Here is a 14195-nt window from a genome sequence, read left to right as displayed (position 1 = left end):
CATATTATGAAAAATTTAGAAAAAAAATTATGTAAAAAAGATAAACCTTTACCAATAAATTTCAAAACACCACTACCCATGATCAAAATTACTGATTTTTAAATTTTTGGCGAATCATGCTTCTTTTTAAAAAAAAAAATATGCATTCAGTAAAAATTATAGAAATCAGTCCTGAAAATAATGTCAACTCCTTTGAACCAAACTTCAACATTTCTGTTATTATGGGGCCTCCAATGCGATTTCAAATTTTTGCAGTAAGTACCTATTTCAAAAATTCTCCAGAAGGTGCACCAAGTGCATTTTAATGACCAGAACATTCAAAAAATCAAAATTTCTCTGTTTGCAGGGAAATTTTAGAAATTCGCAAGAATAACAGTCTTGCCCAAAATCAACCCCCTAAATTCAAATTTTTGCAATTTCAAGTTATTCTAGAACCTACAGCGAGATTTTTATTGCTTGGGATTTTGAAAAATCACCAGATGAAGGAGTGAAAGTTAGGTAATTCGAGCAGTTAAAAATCGAGTTATGGCTGTATCAGTGTATCCTATTATCCTCGACCTGTTCAAAGGATTCATCCACATTAGGCTGATTCAGAGCCAGACACCAAAAGTGCGTTTTTTGATTAGAATTTTCAACTTACCTACTTATCATTAAAAATAGGCAATAGTTGTGTTGGTAAAAAAACCACGCTTGAGGTGTCCGACTGTCCGCCCGGAGATAGGCTCATAATATAGATATAATTCCTTTAAACGGGTCGATGATAAGCCACAGCATAATGTTTAGCTGTCCAAACTAATTTCTACGCTTTTTGGAGGACTTTTGAAATCCTATGGAGAAATGGAAAATTACTTCGAAGGCTCCAGAATGTCCAGAAATGGCGAAATTCTGTTCAAGAGAGTTGACATTAGTTTCAGGATCAATTTCTATAATTTCTACTGAATAAGTATAGGCTACGTAAGTACTTACACTTTTTTTTATTATTTTTTTTGAGAAACTATAATTTGCCAACTTAAATGGTCAATTTTGAATTTTCGAAAATTTGCCAATAATTAAAAAAAAATCATTTTGGCTAGCTGAAACTTTGCAGGTTATGAGAGTTTCAGGCTATGTCCATTTTAAAAATTCTGTCCCCGTTCAAATGTGAAGCGGATACCTCGATCGATAAGTTCCCTTGTTAGGTGCTGTCCTTTGTCATTGTCGATTCATGTCTTCATGATTAAGTATAGGGCATCAATTTGAGTAATAATATTGAAACTTTACTCAAGAACCTTTCTAATTGAAAGTATGATCGGAGTACTTTAATTTGGTTCCGATGATTGGAAAACATATGAGTATAAAATATATTTCAATTATCATTGCCTCCTCAAGTTAACTTATACCCTAGTCTAATGATACGAAATTTAATTAGGTACTCATTGCTCAATGGAAACTGAAAATGAATACATTTTAATCAATGTAAAATGTGATTAAAGATAAATGCTTGTGAAAGAGACATAGTCTTAATCAACATCAACATACGAGTATATTATCCATAAAGGTTCCATTACATCCATAAGTAAAATCATTAATTTTCTCATCGTTCTAAGAAGACATTTTCAACTGAAATCTGATTTATTTGATCTTTTGAAGTTTTGAGATCGTGTCATTTTCGTTGTTAATATGATTTTGTCAATAAAAAAATCGGTTATACTATTTACGTCCATTTTTTTGATTTTTATTCAAGTAAGAACATTACTTACTTATACTATCGTATTTTTTAATACAGAAAATCACAATTTAAAGCTTGTCTAAAATTCTTCATTAGTACGTATCTCTCCTTCTTCAAAACTTTCAAAGCCAAAATTCAATGCGCTCTTGTAAAACGATTTTTGGAGGCGTAGGTCACTGGTCTTACTCGTATATTCAGTGTCATAATTATGTAGATACTTGTAATTTTTGCTTCTTTCTTTTTTTAACGAATCCACACAAGACACTCAACTTGTTTGGGACACTCGACAGTACTTACTTTCAAATTATACTTGCCTACCGTCAGAACTTCATATGAGAAGAAATTCTCTTATATGTATGTATTTGTATTAGGTGTAGTAAATTTTCCCAAAGATGAAGTGAGCCGTTTTTTTATGTCATTAAATTGCAAGCCTTCTAAGTAATATTGGATTATAAGGATTTTCTTCATTTTACAGCATCGATCAAATGCTACTCCTGTAACACTATCGAAACAAAACAATAGGACCCAATGGAATGCATATTCAGAATTTCAAACCATAAGATATAATTTGAGTGTTGATCGTAACGTTTTTGAAGGACATGGCAGGAGGCCTGAATCTTATACCATACGTGAGAACATGACTCCCGCCACTGAAAATGAAACAATATGCAAATGGATAGTCGAGTTTGTTTGGGAGAAGACCGAATACGACCACGTTTGGAGTTATTTATATTTTCAATTGGATGATGACGGTAAAGCCGGAAGAGCAATGGCGAATCTCAAAGCTGCACTTCTTGATGACTGTGGAAGAGAGGTGCATTCAAAAGAAGATTTTCGGGTACTTGATGCTGGGGGAGAGAAAATACGATGGTGGCATTTCATCGATTTTGACAAATTGAACGGAAATCCGTTCGTACAAAAAAACCCATTCATTATTTCTATAGAGATATCCTATTATTATTCTCGATGCAGCAATTTAACGTATCAACAAAACATGATCTCACCAGAACCCAACACCACGAAATGTGTTCCATTAGATAATTTTATCTCTTTACTAGGAAATCAAGATTATGCAGATGTCATTCTACTAGCAAAAGGCAAAAATTATTCGGCTCATAAAGCTGTTTTGGCAGCACGTAGTGAAGTTTTCCCAACCATGTTTCAAAACAATGAACACGGTGATAAAAAACATCGAAAAATTCGAATCGATGTTACCGACATAGATGCAGAAGTTATGGATGAATTGTTGCGATACATTTACACGGGAAAATGTCAAATTTCAGATAAACTAGCCGAGCGACTTTATGCAGCAGCAGATGCATATAAGCTAAAAGAGTTGAAAACAATTAGTTTGAGATCGATGGTTGAAACATTATCTGTTAAAAATGCAGTAAATGTGTTGATATTTGCGGATAAGCATCACATGAAGGATTTGAAATCAACAGTTACTCAGTTTATCGTTGAAAACTCTGCCCAGGTGTCGAATACTACCGAATGGAAGAGTATGGTAATACCTAATGTTCAGTTACTTACCGAATTATGTCAAATTTTTATGCAACGATTGAGTACGTCCGTGCCATGTGAATTCTTTTGTAAGTCAGTTTTAGCAAAGAAATTAGAGTAGGTACCTACCTTGTAAATTGAGGTAGTTCTAATCAAAACTGTAAAATTGTAAATTACTTACCTAAGGAATTAAATTAAAGAATTGGTTTCGAGTTTTTTTATACCGAATTATTCATCTCACACCTCTTCAGAAAAAGTTTTCGAATAACTCTTGTATAGTATGTACCTATCTGAAAAAATACGAGAATTTAAATTACTCAAAATGATTAGAGCTGAACTTGATTATTGCCTACTTACTGATTTTTAAATTTTTGGCGAATCATGCTTCTTTTTAAAGAAAAAAATATGCATTCAGTATAAATTATAGAAATCAGTCCCAGAAAATTATGTCAACTCCTTTGAACCAAACTTCAACATTTCTGTTCATTATGAGGCCTTCAGTACGATTTTATATTTCTGCAGTACCTATTTCAAAAATTCTCCAGTAGGTGTGTAAATCAATTTTTGAGCATCAAAAAATGGAGTTGTAGTGTATCAACGATCAGTTTAAAAGGTTTATCCACATTTGGGTAGATTTCCTAACGCACACTTCAAGTGCGTATTAATGACCAGAACATTCAAAAAATCAAAGCTTCTCTGTTTGTAGGGAAATTTTAGAAATTCGCAATAGTAACCGTCTCGTCCAAAATCAACCCCCTAAATTCAAATTTTTGCAATTTCAAGTGAATCGGTGGGTGCAGAAAGGGAACAAGTCACATTTTTGGAAATTTTTTTTTCCACGGATATAGGGGTTTCAAAGTACAGCGGATCGACTGGTGATGTCAGATTTCCGCAAAACTGCCGGGAAAGTGGTATTTGTGCGCAGAAAAAGGGCGGATCCGCATTTATGACTTTTTTGTAAAATTTTTTAAATTTCTTGAAACATAAGTAACATTTTTGAGAAGACCATTTTTTGAAATTTAAGTTAATCTCTGAACTGAAAAATGACGAAAAAATTAACAACTTCGGCAAAAATTCTTAGAACTCAAGGGGTTTTTGGTCAATTTAAACGAGATAGCAGTCTAAATGATGTACTTAGATGTAGAATCAAGCCCCATTCGTGCCCGAGCAATTTCAAAAAAAATTTTGTCGATTGGGTGCAGAAAGGGTCTAAGTCCCATTTGTTTAGGCAGCAACAGCGCCGGCGCACGTGAATATTTTTTTTTCTAAACAGTGCTAAAAAATGTGTCTTGGGGTCCTCTTTCAATGACCTTAAGCATGTTTACCAAAAATTTTTTTGGTTTTCAAATAAATCAGTTTTTTGTTATTCCTGAAAAGTGCGAAAATGGACTTGTTCCCTTTCTGCACCCACCGATTCAAGTTATTCTAGAACCTACAGCGAGATTTTTGATTGCTTGGGATTTTGAAAAATTACCAGATGAAGGAGTGGAGTTAGGTAATTCGAGCAGTTAAAAATCAAGTTATGGCTGTATCCTATTATCCTCGACCTGTTCAAAGGATTCGTCCACATTAGGCTGATTCAGAGCCAGACACCAAAAGTGCGTTTTTTGATTAGAATTTCAACTTACCTATACTTATCACCCTATAGTGCATGAGTAAGCCATATGGCTCGAGGTATTTTTAAAATTTCCTAGAAATACAGGGTGCCCAGAAATATCGAACACCCCTAAATAAGTTTTCTACTAAAATACTTTGGTTGGTCACAGTGAATGATAATAATGATAGCACATGATTGGTTGTTGGACTGGAGAGATAACATTCCACCAATCATATGCATCTATAATTTCACGTTGCCAACCTATGTTTTTAATGAAAAACTTTCTTGGGGGTGCTCGATATTTCTGGGCACCCTGTACACAAATGTGCTAAATGGGTTGGCGATGCATCCTACACCTCAGCTACGGAGTGTCTACTATAGGAAAAAAGTATCCTCCCGGTGGCAACACTGATTAGAACAGTAGGGCTTTAAGAGCTTCAAGTAGAATCTGAAGCGGAGACCCCGAGATGATTCCTTGTTAGGTGCAGTCGGATTCTTTGTCCTTGTCGATTCATGTCTTCATGATTATAGGGAATTGATTTTAGTAGGTAATAAAACTGAATACTGGAGAGATATGGGCGATTTCGAAGGGGGGAGAGAAGTATTAATGTTTTTTTGTGAAAGACTCATGTATCATTTCAATACACGACTCGTGTCTTGTTGAATTCGATTGAATAATTTTTAGATTGGAAATTCAGAATTAGGTATTTTTGACGAAAAGTAACTTTACTCGAAAATCGTTCTAATTGAAAGTCTGATCAGAGAACATTAATTTCCGATGATTGGAAAACATAATAAGTATGAATATACATACATATTTCAATCATCATTACCTCCTTTAAGTTAACTTATACCCAAGTCCGATACAAAATTCAATTAGCTGGTACTCATTTGCTCAATGGAAACTGAAAATCAATACATTTTAATCAATGTAAAATGTAATTAAAAATAATAATATGCTTGTGAAAGAGACAGATAGTCTTTTAATCAACAAATATTATCCATAAGGATCCACTAGATACACCTACATCTATAAAATCATTCATTTTCTCATCGTTCTAAAAAGTAACATTCAACTGGAAGCTGATTTATTTAATGCGCTCATTTTTAGATAAGTAATATCTAAGTCTAATTATATAAGAAATTCAATTACTGATTGTTCAATGTGAACTGAAAATGAATACATTTTAATCAACGTACCTAATTGAAGATGATATGCATGTGATAGAGAAAGTTTCCGGGTCTGAAATTGAAATCATTCTAAGAAAAAATATTCAACTGGAGTCTGATTGACCTATTCATCATTTTAAAGTTGTTCGTTGATCGTGATTTTCGTTGTTAATATGATTTTGTCTATCAAAAAATCGGTAATACTATTTCCGTTCGTTTGTTTGATTTTTATTCAAGTAAGAACACTACCTACAATATTGTACTTTTTAATACACGAAAATCTTAATTTAAACCTTAAAGCTTGTCTAAAAAATTTTATCTAGCTCTTTTTGCAAAATTTTCAATGCCGAAATTCAATGCGCTCTTCTGAAGAATTGCCCAAAATTCAACTTCTGACATCGCTGATGAGACCGGGGGCTTAAGCGTGTAGGTACTTACTATTGGGAGTAGATTATTATCCAAATGTTTTTCAAGTATTAAAAATTTATTTTCTTCTCTAAGCAAGGCAGGTAATCTATGAAATACATAGGTACATATTTCATGGAGCCGATAAGGTACATAGGTATATCTTTTCAAGTCCGACACGTTAGGGATCATGGTAACGAATTTTCATTATTACTGGGTGAATGACTTACCTGACCTCTAGAATCTAAAAAAAAAAAAAAAAAAAAAAAAAAAATGGTTTTGATACTCTTTGGTTACCGGTCTCATCTGGTGTCACATTTCTGATTTTTGCTTCATTTTTATTTTTTTTACGAATTCGTTGAAAATATGATTTATCAATCAAAGAATACAATATTAAGTACATAAAATTGCAACCCTTCTAAGTAATATTGGATTGCACAAATTTTCTTTGTTTTACAGCAGCGATCAAATGCTACTCCTGCAATGCTATCGAAACCCAACAATGGGACTCAATTCAATCCAGATGCAGAATTTCGCACCATAAGATATAATTTGAGTATTGATCGTAGTCATTTCAAAGAATATGGTACTTATATCAAACGTGAGAACATGATTCCTACTACCGAAAATGCACCATGCAAATGGTTTGTCGAGTTTAAATGGGAGCAGACTCGATACAGCCACATTTATATTTCATTATATTTTCAATTGGATGATGATGGTAAAGCAGGAAGAGCAATCGCGAAACTCAGAGCTGCACTTCTTGATGACTTTGGAAGAGAGGTGCGATTACACGAAGAGTTGCTAGAACATGATGCCGGAGAAGAGAAAATCCAATGGAGCCATTTCATGGAGGTTGGCGACTATACCAAAAATCCGTTCGTAAAGAAAGCCCAATTCATTATTTCTATTGAGATATCCTATTATTATTCTCGATGCAGCAATACGACAAGTCAACAAAACATGACCTCAACAGAACCCAACACCACGAAATGTCTTCCATTAGATAATTTTAGCTCATTATTTGGTAATCAAAATTATGCAGACGTCATTCTACTAGCAAAAGGCAAAAATTATACGGCTCATCAAGTTGTTTTGGCAGCACGTAGTGAAGTTTTCACAACCATGTTTCAAAACAATGTACACGGTGATAAAAAACATAGAAAAATTCGAATCGATGTTACCGATATAGATGCAGAAGTTATGGATGAATTGTTGCGATACATTTACACGGGAAAATGCCAGATTTCAGATAAACTAGCCGAGCGACTTTATGAAGCAGCAGATGCATATAAGCTAAATGAGCTGAAAACAATTACTTTGAAATCGATGGTTGAAACATTATCTGTTGAAAATGCAGTAAATGTGTTAGTATTTGCGGATAAGCATCATAAGAAGGATTTAAAATCAACAGTTATTCAGTTTATCGTTGAAAATTCTGCCCAAGTGTTGAATACTACCGAATGGAAGAGTATGGTAATATCTAATGTTCAGTTAGTTGCCGAATTATGCCAAAATTTTTTGCAACGATTGGGTACGTCCGTGCCATGTGAATTCTTTTGTAAGTCAATTTTAGCAAAAAAATTAGAGTAGGTATCTACCTGTGTACCTTGTAAATTGGGATAGTTCTAATCAAAACTATAAAATTGTAAATAACCTAAGGAATTAAATTAAAGAATTAGTTTCGAGTTTTCTTATACCGAATTATTCATCTCAGACCTCTTTAGATTAAGTTTTCGATTAACTCTTGTATATGTATCTGAAAAAAATAGGATTTAAAATAGGTAGGTACTCAAAATCATTAGAGTTGAACATGATTATTTATTTCCTTTGAAATAAAATCAAAGCCATTGGGGATTAAACTAGCGAAACCAGAATTCATATTATGAGAAATTTTAAAATGAAATTAGGTATGTAAAAAAGATACCCCTTTACCAATAAATTTCAAAACACGACTTCCCAAAATAAAAATTACTGATTTTTAAATTTTTGGTGAATCATGCTTCTTTTTAAAGAAAAAAATATGCATTCGGTGAGAATTATAGAAATCAGAGTAATGTCAACTCCTCTGAACCAAACTTCAACATTTCTGTGCATTATGGAGCCTCTAGTGCGATTTTAGATTTCTGCAGTAATACCTCTTTCAAAATTCTCCAGATGGTGTGGAAATAAAATTTACTAGCATCTAAAAATGGAGTTGTGGTATCCACATTTAGATAAAATTTTCCAACGGACACCTCAAGTGCGTTTTAATGACCAGAACATTCAAAAAATCAAAACTTCTCTGTTTGTAGGGAAATTTTAGAAATTTGCAAGAATAACAATCACGCTCAAAATCAACCTTCTAAATCCAAATTTTTGCAATTTCAAATTATTCTAGAACCTACAGCGAGATTTTTGATTGCTTGGGATTTTGAAAAATCACCAGATGAAAGGGTGGAATTTAGGTGATTTGAGCAGTGAAAAATCGTGTTATAGCTATATCCTCGACCTGTTCAAAGGATTCATCCACATTAAGCTGATTCAAGAGGCAGACACCAAATTATATCTACGAAAATTATTTACTCATTGCTCAATGTAAACTGAAAATGAATACATTTTAATCAATGTAAAATGTGATTAAAGATAATATGCTTGTGAAAGAAACAGTTTCCGGGTCTGAAATTGAAAAACAGTCTCACTCTCAATCAACATGCCTACTTATCCGTAAAGATCCATTTTTACGTCAATAAAATCATTTATTTTCTCATCGTTTTAGGAAGTAATATTCAACTGGAAGCTGATTTATTTATAATTTTAAACTTGTTTGATCGTGATTTTCGTTTTCAATATGATTTTGTCGATCAACAAATCGGTTTTACTATTTCCGTTCGTTTGTTTGATTTTTATTCAAGTAAGAACATTACATACACTTCATTAGGCTAAATTGCAAGCCTTCTAGGTACCTACTTATTATTAGAATATACGAATTTTTCATAATTTTACAGCATCCATCCAGTGCAACTCCTATAACGCTATCAAAACAAAACGATGGGATTCAATGGAATGCAGATGTAGAATTTCACACCATAAGATATAATTTGAATATTAATCGTAGTGTTTTTGAACGTGATTGGCATAGAATGCGTGAGAACATGCTTCCTACTACCGAAAATGAACCATGTAATTGGAAAGTTGAGTTGGGGTGGCATAAATATTCCGACAGCAAAATTTCATTAGGTTTGCTATTGGTTGATAACGGTAAAGCTGGAAGAGTAATCGCGAAATTCAAAGCTACACTCCTTGATGATTTTGGAAGAGAGGTGCGATCAAATATAAAACTGCAAGAGCTTAGTGCTGGTACGACAGAGCGAATCAGCTCGGAAAATTTCATCGAGCTTGAAGACATTACCAAAAATCCGTTCATAAAAGGAAATACAGTCACTATTGTTATAGAGATATGCTACTATTATTCTCGATGCGGCAGTTTTACAGATCAACAAAACATGATCTCACCAGAACCCAACACCACGAAATGCCTTCTATCCGATAACTTTGGATCATTACTGGAAAATCAAGATTTTGCAGACGTCATGCTATTAGCGAAAGGCAAAAATTATTCGGCTCACAAAAGTGTTTTGGCTGCGCGCAGTGAAGTTTTTGCAACCATGTTTAAAAATATTGAACAAGGTGATAAAAAACATAAAAAAATTCGAATCGATGTTACCGACATAGATGCAGAAGTTATGGACGAATTGTTGCGATACATTTACACGGGAAAATGTCAAATTTCAGATAAACTAGCCGAGCGACTTTACGCAGCAGCAGATGCATATAAGCTAAATGAGCTAAAAACAATTTCTCTGAAATCGATGATTGAAACATTATCTGTTAATAGTGCAGCAAATGTGTTGGTATTTGCGGATAAGCATCATATGAATGATTTGAAATCAAAAGTGTTTGACTTTATCGTTGAAAACTCTGTCCAAGTGTTGAACACTAGCGAATGGAAGAGTGTGGTTGCACCAAATCTTCAGTTACTTGGCGAAATATGTCAAGTTTTCTCACAACGATTGGTTAAATCCCTACCAGGTGAATCATTTTGTAAGTTAATTTTAGCACACAAATTAAAATTGGTACCTAGCTCGTAAATTGGTAGGTGTACCTAAATTCCAATCAAAACTGTAAAATTGTGAATTAGGTATAATGAACATTGTAAAGAATTATTGGTTTTGACTTTTCTTATACTGCGCGGTCCGCATTATTCAGTATTCACCCTTATAAGTTTTTTAGAATTACTCAAGTATGTTATTCGTAATAATAGAATGGAAATTACATATTTAAAATGATTAGCATTAGTATTGAACTTATATAATTACAATATCTATAATCTCCTTTGAAATAAAAACAGAACCATTAGGAATAAAATCAAGAAAATCAGAATTCATAATTATACCTATCTATAAGAAATGTTGAATAGGTATACCTAATTAAGTATACGAAAAAGAACACCTTTGCCAAACAATACAATATAAAGATTGGTTTCATTTTGACCGGATGGTTTTGAGAATCTCATCACGAAAAGTTCATAATAATACGCGTAGATACACAAGTATTATGTATCATAAAAATGCACGCTTTTTGAATTGAAAAAAAAAAGTTTAATCATTGCTCCAAAATTTGACAAACTCTTTGAATTTTGCTTTCAAAAAATTCATAACTCCGAACTTTTGAAATTATATAGGCAAGTATTTTTAAAAATTATTCTCATCTCCTTCAAAACACCGCACATAGATAATGAGAAGTTTGTATTTCTGTCAAAAAAGCAAACCCTGATCCACCAGCTCCATCAGCTCCGAAAGCAATGATAGCGATTTTCCATATTTTCTAGCATACTTGAGAAATCTATAGACAAAAAAAATCGTGAGATCGGAGTACCTACCTAAACTCAAAACCGGATTGATTTGATATCTGTAGACCCTTGTAATCATGTGTCGATTCATGTCTTCATAAATGAAGCGATTTTAATACCCGTATTGAAATTGAATACTTGAAGGATAATAGATGACTTAGTTAGGGTACTGGGTATGATCGACGTCAGCCATTTTGGTTGTCCTGCGTCGTTGTGTACATTCATCGACAGTCGATGAATGTACACAATGACGCGGGACAACCAAAATGGCTGACTTCGATCTTACCCATTCTAGAGTAGGTACCCTAACTTGGTGAAAGGGAGAGTCAATTTTCTTGAAAAAAGCTCTCGTAATATCCCTTCAATACGATCCACGTCTCGTTGAAATCGGTCAAGTATAGGTAAGTCGATTTTTAAAAAATCATGATTGTTTCTGAGAAAAGGCGACTTTACTCTCAAGAGCCACTCTGAATAAAAGTCTGATCTTTTGGCGATCAGACGAAAAAAAAAATTAAGAATGAATTCAGAGGATACTTTGACCTCTAACAAATAGAAAACATAAACCTCCAAAATCCAAATTTTTGTAATTTCCAGTCATTCTAGAGCCTACAGCAAGATTCTTATTTCTCTGGAATTTTAAAAAATCACCAGAAGGTGTGAAAATCAATTTGAACCGTAAAAAATCGAGTTATATGGCTATATCCTCGGCCTGTTTAAAGGATTCATTCACATTCAAGACGATTCAGAGGCGGCCTCCGAAAGTGTATTTTTTGCCCAGAGTTCTTAACTTACCTACTTACCTATTATTAAAAATAATGGGCATGTGGGTCAAAAAACGCTCTCGAGGTACCCGCCTAGAGATAGACTCAAATATGAAATTCTGTTCGAAGGAGTTGATATTAGTTTCAGATAATTTCTACATAAAATAATTCGCCAACACGAATAGTCACTTTGATATAGGGGAAACAAACGTGACTACCTAACGTGATATAGGGGGGAACCAATACCAACGGGGGTTAAATTTAGAAATATTCCTTAGGCGGGGAATATTTGCCAATACCTAGATAGCTCAGACGGGCGGTAGTTTGTCTAATCTGCCCTATACATTATTATGTGTAAACACATGTAATAAATACGAATCTGATTTACTTATGACCTGTATTTACACTTTTATACATAAATTCATCGAATACTCCATTAATTAATAATTTTGACAGAGAGTAAGGAACCGGCTGAATTTAAACAAGAGAATGACCTTCACATTTTTACGAGATGTGGGTCATTGTAAATAGAACAATAATCCTAATTATAGAATTTTACCCTATGAGACATGACAAATAGGATAGGAGAAATTACACACATGAAAATATATACACGAGAATAATCACATAAAGTTTTACGCGAAAAGCACATGATTTTGGTCACCATAGGGTTCGACACCTTGGTCTACACCTCTATGGGAAAAAGGGCTTAATAATAAACGAAGTAGGTGCAAGCACCACTTACTTGGACTGTACACGTTTTCCATCTCTTCTAAAGCCAACCTAATACTTAATGGCGTCGATGGAACTTAACTAAAAGAGGCGCTTGTATCACTTTGCGTAATGAGGATATGCCCGGGTGCATTCCTCAATCACCAAACAGGTACACTTGTTATTAATCGATGGAAGATCGATTAATCTATTTTTATTAAAAGAAATTAACCATGCGCGAGATGGCGTTAATCGAAAAAGAGCCATACCATGGCCTCCCCTAAATGGGGGCTCGTCCATGGTATTATTGTGTTAGCACTGACTTAAGAACCGAGTATCGCGAATATCCGAACCCAAGAAAGAACTGAAGTTTGTTCACGAAAATCAGTATTATAAAAGGAGCGTAAGATGGTCAATTTCCCACCCCCAAAAGTGGTGGACCAATCACGCACTTGCTAAGTACATTTACTTGTACATAAATTGTAGAATTTATGTGACTTTCCTTATTTATGCCCAAAATCCCTATCTTGGGCTATAAATGTCAAAGGCGCCGCGAACCCTTTAATAGAAGGGTGCGCAGCCCTATATGCGCGAGTACATCGCAACCGTATATGTACTTAGCCTATTTCTAAAGTATTTCAGACGTTACCAATATTTTCAATATAAGGGGTTCATAATGTAAGCACTACCTTTGGCAGTGGGGGCAATCCGCCCCCTCACAATTGCCCCTTCGTGGGTGCACTCAGAGGAGAGTAGATCATCGAAGTGGAACACGGATCATGAAAAAAGCATAGAGGAGATTGATCCCACTGCCAACAGGTCCCACACCCCCCCGTTCTACTATATGCATGCCACTGCCCCTCCGTTTTACGCTGAGCTGTCGCAGTCTGGTTTCTGAGTGGACAAACTTCAAAGATGGTTCGGAGGCGGGACTATTTAGGTTGCAAATGTCTTGAATATATCATTTAATGTGCCGTTAATAAGAGTAAATTAGAGTCAGTCTGGATTATTATTCGTGCTCGAATAATGTATGGCCTATTAAAGTTTCAGCAGTCCAGTTGGACAAGCACTCGTGGTAGAGTTACTGAAACTATTTGAAGAAGTATTGACATGAGTCAGACTGAAGAGCTCTAACTACTACTTAAAAGACAAATGCACATAGTTGGTATACCAATCACATTGCAAAAAATTTTCAAAAAGAAGGTAGATTTCGAAAGGTGGTAACGATTTTTTGGGGATTCGTAGCTTTTGCTTAAAAGACTAAATTTAGAGTAGGGTTAAAAAAAAAAATTTTTTAGACTCGTCTTGATGTAGATCGGCGATGTTTACGAAGCGATTTTTCAAAAGATCAAAATTTGAAAAATTTTGGGGTATTTTGCGTGGCCAATTAGCTATTAGAAATTGGGTCAAATCAAAAAAGAGGTTTGACAATTATAATACATGAACTTA

General features: G+C 34.2%; 4 protein-coding genes across 6 annotated transcripts in view; all 4 read left to right on the top strand.

The window, feature by feature from the left end:
* The window catches only part of LOC135845876 (protein sneaky-like), a 131098-nt gene that overhangs the window by 39920 nt on the left and 76983 nt on the right, over positions 1–14195 (top strand). The window lies entirely within an intron of this gene.
* LOC135843879 (speckle-type POZ protein-like) lies at positions 1324–3423 on the top strand. 2 transcript variants are annotated; one of them, XM_065361918.1, is made up of 2 exons: positions 1324–1722; positions 2184–3423. In XM_065361918.1, exons 1-2 carry the CDS (start codon positions 1660–1662, stop codon positions 3330–3332), a joined length of 1212 nt encoding a protein of 403 aa, XP_065217990.1. In that variant the 5' UTR covers positions 1324–1659; the 3' UTR covers positions 3333–3423. The 2 variants fall into 2 exon arrangements, with proteins under 2 accessions (XP_065217990.1, XP_065217991.1); XM_065361919.1 differs by lacking the exon at positions 1324–1722 and adding an exon at positions 1751–2105.
* On the top strand, positions 5998–8080 carry LOC135844928 (speckle-type POZ protein-like). Of its 2 annotated transcripts, none has more exons than XM_065363325.1 (2): positions 5998–6214; positions 6846–8080. In XM_065363325.1, exons 1-2 carry the CDS (start codon positions 6152–6154, stop codon positions 7974–7976), a joined length of 1194 nt encoding a protein of 397 aa, XP_065219397.1. In that variant the 5' UTR covers positions 5998–6151; the 3' UTR covers positions 7977–8080. The 2 variants fall into 2 exon arrangements, with proteins under 2 accessions (XP_065219397.1, XP_065219396.1); XM_065363324.1 differs by having other exon boundaries at positions 6010–6214; positions 6843–8080.
* On the top strand, positions 9041–10907 carry LOC135844719 (speckle-type POZ protein B-like). Its single transcript, XM_065363041.1, has 2 exons — positions 9041–9276; positions 9371–10907. Exons 1-2 carry the CDS (start codon positions 9214–9216, stop codon positions 10511–10513), a joined length of 1206 nt encoding a protein of 401 aa, XP_065219113.1. The 5' UTR covers positions 9041–9213; the 3' UTR covers positions 10514–10907.

This window comes from Planococcus citri, chromosome 4 (genome assembly GCF_950023065.1).
Source record: "Planococcus citri chromosome 4, ihPlaCitr1.1, whole genome shotgun sequence".
In the NCBI taxonomy this organism is placed as follows: domain Eukaryota; kingdom Metazoa; phylum Arthropoda; class Insecta; order Hemiptera; family Pseudococcidae; genus Planococcus; species Planococcus citri.
Note: the sequence above shows the minus strand (reverse complement) of the source record. Positions and strands in the feature narration are given on the sequence as shown.

Bases quoted from the DNA above. Each gene is read 5' to 3' on its own strand.
- LOC135843879 (XM_065361918.1), top strand. From the start codon at position 1,660: ATGATTTTGTCAATAAAAAAATCGGTTATACTATTTACGTCCATTTTT. The intron at 1,723-2,183 runs GTAAGAACATTA...TTCATTTTACAG, and splicing joins TTTTTTTGATTTTTATTCAA to CATCGATCAAATGCTACTCC.
- LOC135844928 (XM_065363324.1), top strand. From the start codon at position 6,152: ATGATTTTGTCTATCAAAAAATCGGTAATACTATTTCCGTTCGTTTGT. The intron at 6,215-6,842 runs GTAAGAACACTA...TTTGTTTTACAG, and splicing joins TTTGTTTGATTTTTATTCAA to CAGCGATCAAATGCTACTCC.
- LOC135844719 (XM_065363041.1), top strand. From the start codon at position 9,214: ATGATTTTGTCGATCAACAAATCGGTTTTACTATTTCCGTTCGTTTGT. The intron at 9,277-9,370 runs GTAAGAACATTA...ATAATTTTACAG, and splicing joins TTTGTTTGATTTTTATTCAA to CATCCATCCAGTGCAACTCC.